Source organism: Gymnoscopelus microlampas, assembly GCF_963454915.1.
Source record: "Gymnoscopelus microlampas genome assembly, chromosome: 5".
NCBI lineage: Eukaryota > Metazoa > Chordata > Actinopteri > Myctophiformes > Myctophidae > Gymnoscopelus > Gymnoscopelus microlampas.
Window position 1 is genome coordinate 33534129 of NC_139942.1, and position 8526 is coordinate 33542654.

Consider the following 8526-nt stretch of genomic DNA (forward strand, 5'->3'; position numbering starts at 1 on the left):
GGGGGAAAGTAAGTCTGACTGACATATTAATGTATATTATAAAATTATACTATATATGATATGTCTTAAGTAAGTATTGTAAAGTCAATAGGCATATTGTGTGTTTGAATAAAGCACATTGAAAGTTGAAGTATGGGCGGTTAGAAGCACAATAGTTAGAAAGGTAGTGTTGTAGCCTACTTCAACAGCCACTGGAGGGCAGTCAAGCTGCCAAGGTAAAATATAGCTTGAATGCAATAATAATTCTGTATTACAGTATTATTATTATTATTATTATAGTAAATACTCGTTTAAGATTAAGCCAGTCTCTCCTCAAGTACAGCATTTCAGCTGTGCATAATACTGCATGTAATGGGGAAAATAGGTTTGCAGAATGTTATTGGAGGAAGAAATGTGAATAACGGTTTTTGACCGTGTACATGTAATTGTTCCATTCCACACCAGTGTCATGCATAGCAGAGGTTAGGTGTCAGACGACAGGGATTCCCCCGCAGAGGATCTAAAGGCGACGATAAGCTTCAGAGAAATGCAGCGCGTTATGCCGTACATCTGTTGAACGCAGTGTTGCCATATGTTATGAGAGAAACAAGCAACGAGGTCTATGAAAACAAGCCCAAAAGAAGCAACAAGGGCACTTAGGCCAGCTGAGCTTAATTGTAGATCTGCTATTTTCCCCAAAACACTTTTTTGAAACACAAATCTGGTATGGGGGCTCCCTGGGCACAAAACATTTTCAGATGGTGGTTAAGGGACAAATAGCCTACATATTCATTTGGGGGTCCATGACGTGAAAATATTTGAGAACCACTGGTTAAAATAATTAAAAAAAAAAGTGAAACAAGCCCAAATAAGCAACTACACTTTAGAAACAAGCCACAAAAAAAACGCAACCCTCAACTACCAATATTTACAAGCAACTTTACAGGAAAACAAGCCCAAAGACGCTTATAATAAGTAGACATGGCAACCCTGATTGAACTTCTAGAATAGGCTACTGAAGCTGGAGCTCCTCCTAGAATCGTAACAAATCAATGTGACAATATTTAAGGCGTTACTTTGTAGACACATTTCATTAGAAGACCTCACACTGTCAACAGCAAGACACAACTAAACCAAGTGGGACTGTAGTCAGTTTATATACAACATGATGTTATAGAGACAATTCATTGATGCTGTAACTGTCTGGTAAGAATGACATTTATCAAATACATTTCAATGGCATGTGTTAACATGCTCCTTTTCAGTGGTCTATACTCAGATATTTTACTTAAGTAAAAGTAACAATACCATAATATAAAAATTCTCTGTTACAGTACAGTAAAAGGCCTGTGTTAAAAATGTTACATGAGTAAAAGTACAAAAGTATTGGCATCAAAATATACTTAAGTACAAAAGTAAAAGTACTAAAATGTTTGAAAATAGGGCTGAAGTGGTTAATGTATGTTATTTAATATAATAATTTATATCTGCAAAGTAACTAGTAACTAAAGTTTTTAAATAATTGTAGTGGAGTAAAGGTATTTGCCTCTGAGAGTGGGGTAGAAGTAAAAGCATTGAAAATTGGAAATACTCCAGTAAAGTAAAAAAAGTACCTCAAAATTGTACTTAAGTAGGCCTACAGTACTTGAGTAAATATCCTTAGTTACTTTACACCACTGCTCCTTTTTTATTTAAATCATTAGGACTAACAATATCAGTCCCTTTTTTCCTTTTCTTTAGGAAGATGCACCATCACCTATATTCACCTGCATTGCATGTTGAGCCTGCATCCCACCATCTGTCGCCAGTCTGTTGCATGCAGCATATGAACAGTCATGAGCTTAGAGGAGGACAGCAGCATCCTGTCAGTCAGTGGTGGCAACGGGAAACTTAGACAGTGGCTGATCGATCAGATTGACAGCAGGAGGTACGCCGGATTGGTTTGGGAAAATGACCAGAAAACCATTTTCAGGATCCCGTGGAAACACGCGGGCAAGCAAGACTACAACAGAGATGAGGATGCCGCACTCTTCAAGGTGAGAACCCCCACCTCCAACAACAACCTGGCCCTGCAAAACTTATTTTTAGCCTAAAAACCATGCCAAATGAGTCATGTATTTGGCCACGGACCCCCATCTGAAAAGATTCTGTGCCAGAGTCAAAGACCCCCACCCCCATACAACATTTATGTCATTCAAATGTTTCAAAAAATATTCCAAATGTTTCTTTTTCTTTTTCTCAAATTATTTCTATTTCAAGATTTATTTGGAAATGTATATAGGGTTAACCCGATCTTGATGCTATGGCTGGGGACCCGCTGGTACCCCCTCAAGGACCCCTGAGGTCCCCGGACACCACTCGGAGAACCACTGTTCTATATGCCTAAACCAGTGGTTCTCAAACCTTTTCATGTCAAGGACCCCCAAATTGGTATAGGCTATTTGGCTGCAGACCCCATTTAAAAAGAGTTTGTGTCAAAGGAGGACCCCCTATAGTAGACAATTTGTGTCTAATCCCAGATCTACAAGCTCACAAAGCATCAGAATGCGACACTTGAGCATGTATATCGGCTAGCGAAAGTACATATACAATAGGGTTAAAGCGGTTAAACTTATTTTGATGATATATTAATTTCGCTCGGGACCCCCTGGCTGGAACCCCATCAAGGACCCCCCTGGGTCTCCGGGACCCCGGACTGCACTTTGAGAACCACTGGCCTAAAACTGCATGTAGAATCAATTCTGAGCATTGCTTAAAGGAACAATACTGAGCAGGAATAACAGAGGCTAAACTTAGCTACCTCTTTCACCTCCACCTCAAAAGGTGTGATAATTGTCTATAGAACGTATCGGCTTAACCTACTGCAATAGTTGAAACCTATGGGTAAATCATGCATGATATTGATATATGCCTACACATTGGTTTAATACTGACAATATGATCAACTTGATCAAACTCGAGGTACTTTGATATGATGAGTGTAAACAATCAGTGATTGTAAATGTCATAATTGCTGCAGGCATGGGCACTTTTCAAGGGGAAGTTCAAGGAAGGTGTTGACAAGCCAGACCCCCCGACATGGAAAACCAGACTACGGTGTGCACTCAATAAAAGCAATGACTTTGACGAACTGGTGAACAGGAGCCAATTAGACATCTCAGATCCCTACAAAGTGTACAAAATCATTCCTGAGGGGGAAAAAAGAGGTATGTGGAATTCATTATCATTATTATTACTATTATGTATTTATTTATTTTTTAGTGGGGTATTTAATTTATGGAATAATTCTGATACAGTACATGCTATTGACACAGAGATGTCCTCTCTGCTGCATGCCACAATCACTTTAATCATGGGCTAAACTATTAAGCAACTGTACATTTATTATGCACACGTGCATTGCGCACACACACACACACACACACACACACACACACACACACACACACACACACACACACACACACACACACACACACACACACACACACACACACACACACACACACACACACACACACACACACACACACACACACACACACACACACACTGTCACCGCTTAACTTGATGCTAACAGCGGCAGGAAATACGAAGGAAGTTGAAGCATGTACCAAAAAGGCCAGAGACGTTTTTTTTAGAGCTCTTTGGTTACAAGTGCAAAGTGCAAGCAACACAGGCAAGAAAGACGTTAGCTTTACAAAATATACAGTATATCATGCTTCTGCACCTCTGCATCTGGAATCACCATAAAATAGTTTTATCATTCGGCATGGCTCTTGCTCAGGTCAACCTTCATCATCAGCACATCGCTAATCACCCTGTCACTCAAATGAAAATAGCAGCAAACACATAGGTCTACACATAACTTTCACAACTTACACTTTCAACATGTCAGAATGAGTAGGCTACTTGAGCTCAAGTTTCAGGTTCTGTGCATCTATTATTGGAGTATGTGTCCTGAGTTTGAGTTCAACTATCATTTCAGGAATCTGTTTGGCAGACCTAACCACACGTCACAATCATTATCGTAGCCAACAGTGTAAACACGTGCAATGAACTGAAAGTTGTACTTTTCCAATCAGGTCTTGAGTCTGACATCATCATCATCATAGCTCATTTGCGCCTGTGTTGTACATTTACAGGAGTTAAGATGAGCAATATACATGAGACACCGTCTCATGTTAATGCTCTCAGCTATTTCTCTCCATATTCTACTTTGCTCAACCAGGTGAGGAGACTTATTTTGTGGCTGATATTGCAATAAACATAACGAGCAAGCTGTAACACGTTAAACTACATTTATTGAAGAAAAACTAAAGAATGAAAGCTATTCTCCTTGTGCAACTTTCCATTTGACCCCCTCCCAGGTACCTAACTATGTGGTGTCTCAGGAGAGATACACACAGCCAGAACAGGAGCCATTGCCCGTGACTCCCCATCACCATGCACCACATGCAGAACTGCAGTACGGCCAATGCCACTACCCCTCACTTCTCAGCCGTCCCTGGCAAGGGCCTCAAGTTGAAAACGGTAATGCCCCCATAATTACTTTACCATTTACTTACTAAAAAAACATATATTATGCTTAGTTGACTGGAGTCCCCCAGGGGGTCTATATTACACCCCCTCCTTTTCCCCCTCTACACTAAATATCTTAGGTGAAAATAGCCAATCTATATGCTCACAACAATGTCACAATCTTCCCTCCAGAATAGAGACGCTATAGGGTTCATGTGGTTAACCACTTCCCAAAATAGCGACAATAGATGATCTATAGGCTCAACATGCATCGCGTAGATATATTTATGCTTTTTTTGAGGGGGGGTGGGGGTAACAATATATTTTAAAAAATGTTTTGCCTATAATTCCATGCCCAAAATAGTTATTTGTGGCAAGTGACAAAACATAGTTGAGGTATAAATTAGGCTTTACAAATGTTACACAAACCACCCAGAATATGTTATGGCAGGCCTTTACATTGTGTGTGTGTGTGTGTGTGTGTGTGTGTGTGTGTGTGTGTGTGTGTGTGTGTGTGTGTGTGTGTGTGTGTGTGTGTGTGTGTGTGTGTGTGTGTGTCTTTATATATAATATATATATATATAGCAGTTATACCCTTTCCTGCACTCCTTAATGAAATGCATTCATTTGAGCACCTAATATTGTGATTGAACTTGAAGCAAGCTTGTTTACTAGTATAGTAAACTAATTAGTTGGCTATTATATACTATAATAGTCGCTGATATAGTCAAATATGAATGTTGAGTCTGTTGTTCTGTTGTTCATGGGCTTTTTTCTGAAGATTGAAATCATTTAATTACACAAGGCAACAGATTTTTAAATGCCTATTGTTTACATATAGGCATTTCATAGTATTGATTAAAAAACAAAAATCGCTTTCATTCCAATTAGGTTTCCAGATCTCTGGGCCCTTCTATGCATACTCCACAGAAGCCCAGTCAGCATCATCTATGGTTGATCAAAGTGCTGCCTTATCCGGTAAAGAATCATACACCCACTTAATAGGAACATTAAAGCCTGAGATTGTACTTAGAAAAAGTACGCAAATGACAACACCCAGCTTGCACAAATGCACATCCCTGGTGAACATGGCCTATGCACCATAGAGTTACATTTGAAACTACAGCCTGCTATGTATATGTGTGATAGAGCAGAAGAAAGCACGGATCCAAGAAGAAAGCTTCAGTCTGTTGTTACGTGCCACGATTGTCTGGTGACACATTCCATAACACGATGAAGCATGGCATTGATCTCGCGTAGCTTGAAGCGTCCGCGTTTGCATACTTGAATGGAGTAACGCTTACACCCTCTATACTTAGTCAAACAGACCTGAGTTGCACTGTACTGAGGTGCACTCTTTTTTTCAATCTACACTACACTACACAATCCCCCCCCCCCCAAAAAAAAACAGCAAGATGTACCAGCTCACAACGTGTCTCAATGCTGAGATGTATTGTAAAATTGGCTATTTTTGGCGAACGTTCCCCCCCAGAATAGGGATGCTGGTGGTTAATAGTGGTTAATAATACGTCTTCTCGCTGCTTTGTTTGAATTCCTTTTCTAATCATTTCTTTTCACGCTCTGATAAAAGCCCTTCTCTTCCTTCCAGATTGCAGCCTGCATGTTTCTTTATTCTACAGAGAGTCTTTAGTTAAGGAGGTTACCACCACCAGCCCAGAGGGTTGTCGGATCACCTCCGCTTCCAGTTCCTCTCCCTCCTCTTCCTCTTCTTCCTCCCCCAGCCCGGAGGACAAGCTTTACAGTGGGGCAGAGATCATCCTCTTCCCCTTCCCTTACCCTGAGTCCCAGAGGCAGGGTGCTGAGAAACTTCCTAATATACTGGAGAGGGGTGTGCTCCTATGGATGGCACGTGATGGGTTGTACGCCAAGCGCCTTTGCCAGGGACGGGTGTACTGGGAAGGCCCTCTGGCACCACATATGGATAAACCCAACAAGCTGGAGAAAGGGCAGACGTGCAAACTGTTTGACACCCAGCAGTTCCTCACCGGTGAGCACCGATACAGCCCCACATACAATTTTGTTGTGTGACAAATAGCAAAAACAGCCACCACATTGCTATGAAAATGTGTTAAAATTAGTCAGATGACACTCAAGATTTTCTCAAGATGTTCGCCTCAATTCAGATGACAAATAGCGTTTGAAGATCTAGAGTAGGGTCACATCTATCTATCTATCTATCTATCTATCTATCTATCTATCTATCTATCTATCTATCTATCTATCTATCTATCTACCTACGCCGGTGTCTGTCTGTCTGTCTGTCTGTCTGTCTGTCTGTCTGTCTGTCTGTCTGTATACACGCAGTCTTCTTGCATTCAGCGGTTGCTAGCAATAATTGTGGATAGACCTGCAAGCAGGTGACAGTACACAAGCCTTTACTGGGAAGGTCCCTTTCACTGCTGAGAGATCACTTCGAGACTGTGGATCAGAAGCATGTCACATTCTCAGCAAGGGGCCAATGAGTCCCCACCCACCTCTTGTGGTCCCCAAAAGTGAAATCTAGCAAGCAAGGACACAAGCCAGGACACCTCTGGTGCTGTTTTGATCTTGTAATTTCCATAACATTTCCCAGTAAATGTTACAGACTGTAATCATTTATTCTCTATGGTAAAAACTCTTCTGGAACCGTCGATGAACCTTCAAAACATGATTGGCGTTGTCCTTCCTTTCATGGTGTCACATTTCTGACATTATTTCTCTCCAGAGCTTCAGGACTACATCCACCATGGGCGTCACGTCCCTCGGTACCAGGTGACACTGTGTTTTGGCGATGAGTACCCGGATCCACAGCGTCAGAGGAAGATGATCACAGTGCAGGTACGTCTAAACTTTAGACTCTAAGCACAGGCGGTCCAGGGACGCCCAGAGGTCCTTACAGTTGGGGTCCCCTCGTTGTTAAACTATGCTTTATCGTTGCATTACTAAAAAGTATTATTTCTAACTTCAGATGATAAAGTTGTGAATGTATGCAGATGTAGACATACTGATTATACTTTGGGATCCCAGGTGGACCCTATGTTTGCCAGGAAGCTGGTGTACTACTACCAGCAGACCAGCGGTGCCTACCTGCGGGGCTATGATCATGCACCAGAGCAAGACTCCTGTCCGTCAGAGGAGTATCCCACCCATAGACCCTTGCTGCCTGTTCATGACTGACACACAAACACGACGCGAAGAGACGCGTTTTAAGCTTGTAGATCTGCTACTTTTGCTATTTTTATATTTGAATCCTGAAAGGTAACAGTTTTGGACACCCGACAGAGACGATATACAACCATGTGATAGTATCGACATGAATGTCTGACGGCTTCTGCTTGTCTTACAACAAGTTTTTTTTAAAGTGACATTTTTATACACATGTACAGTACTGCAAATATTAACTTCCAAATAAAGCAATTTATTTTTGTCCAAATAAAGAATATGATTTCTTTTACCCCTTTTACCTAAAATGTTATTTCCTGTCAATAGAGGATTCTCTGTGAGCTCACTGTTCAATGTTTCTATATATTTTATTTACGGGGGATTGATTATAGATTATTTATAATAAATCATTTGATTCATTAAAGATATTAGGATGTGTATGAACTGTACAGCCGATGTTTTAATCAAAACAAGAATATCTTGTCTAATGTAGTCTACTTTTGCATGATGAGACTGAATATAATTCATTCTTTATTTCAAGCTAACAATTCTTGTTGGTATAAGCGACGCTCGCTGTCATAAGCCTGCTATGGAGTATGAATTAGTCTTTTTTTTGTCTGTGTGCATGTCATTCTGTTCCCGGTAATGTCTGTGAGCGTTGATGGGAACTTGACTCAAAGCCCGGAGGTGAGATAGCCCAGTGATGGTATTGTGGCACAGATAGTACAACCAACCATTGATGGTTTGGGGGGTTTCAGGAGGGGGGGGGGAAGACCTTGTTCCACCTACATCCCCCGTCAGTTTGTTGCTCTCTATTGCTGTGTGTGTGAGTGCACAAGCTCATGACATGACGGAGTCCTTGTC

The 8526-nt window shown here is 41.1% G+C and overlaps 1 protein-coding gene across 1 annotated transcript; it reads left to right on the top strand.

Moving 5' to 3' along the window:
* The first annotated feature begins 1070 nt into the window (after positions 1 to 1070).
* Positions 1071 to 7939, top strand: irf4a (interferon regulatory factor 4a). The gene is made up of 9 exons (XM_084057770.1): positions 1071 to 1185; positions 1720 to 2015; positions 2999 to 3185; positions 4125 to 4210; positions 4350 to 4512; positions 5392 to 5478; positions 6110 to 6508; positions 7226 to 7338; positions 7528 to 7939. The coding sequence occupies exons 2-9, from the start codon at positions 1815 to 1817 to the stop codon at positions 7675 to 7677; spliced, it is 1386 nt and encodes a 461-aa protein (XP_083913896.1). The 5' UTR covers positions 1071 to 1185; positions 1720 to 1814; the 3' UTR covers positions 7678 to 7939.
* The last annotated feature ends 587 nt before the right edge of the window (positions 7940 to 8526 follow it).

Bases quoted from the DNA above. Each gene is read 5' to 3' on its own strand.
- irf4a (XM_084057770.1), top strand. From the start codon at position 1,815: ATGAGCTTAGAGGAGGACAGCAGCATCCTGTCAGTCAGTGGTGGCAAC. The intron at 4,211-4,349 runs GTGAGGAGACTT...ACCCCCTCCCAG, and splicing joins ATTCTACTTTGCTCAACCAG to GTACCTAACTATGTGGTGTC. The intron at 5,479-6,109 runs GTAAAGAATCAT...TCTTCCTTCCAG, and splicing joins TCAAAGTGCTGCCTTATCCG to ATTGCAGCCTGCATGTTTCT.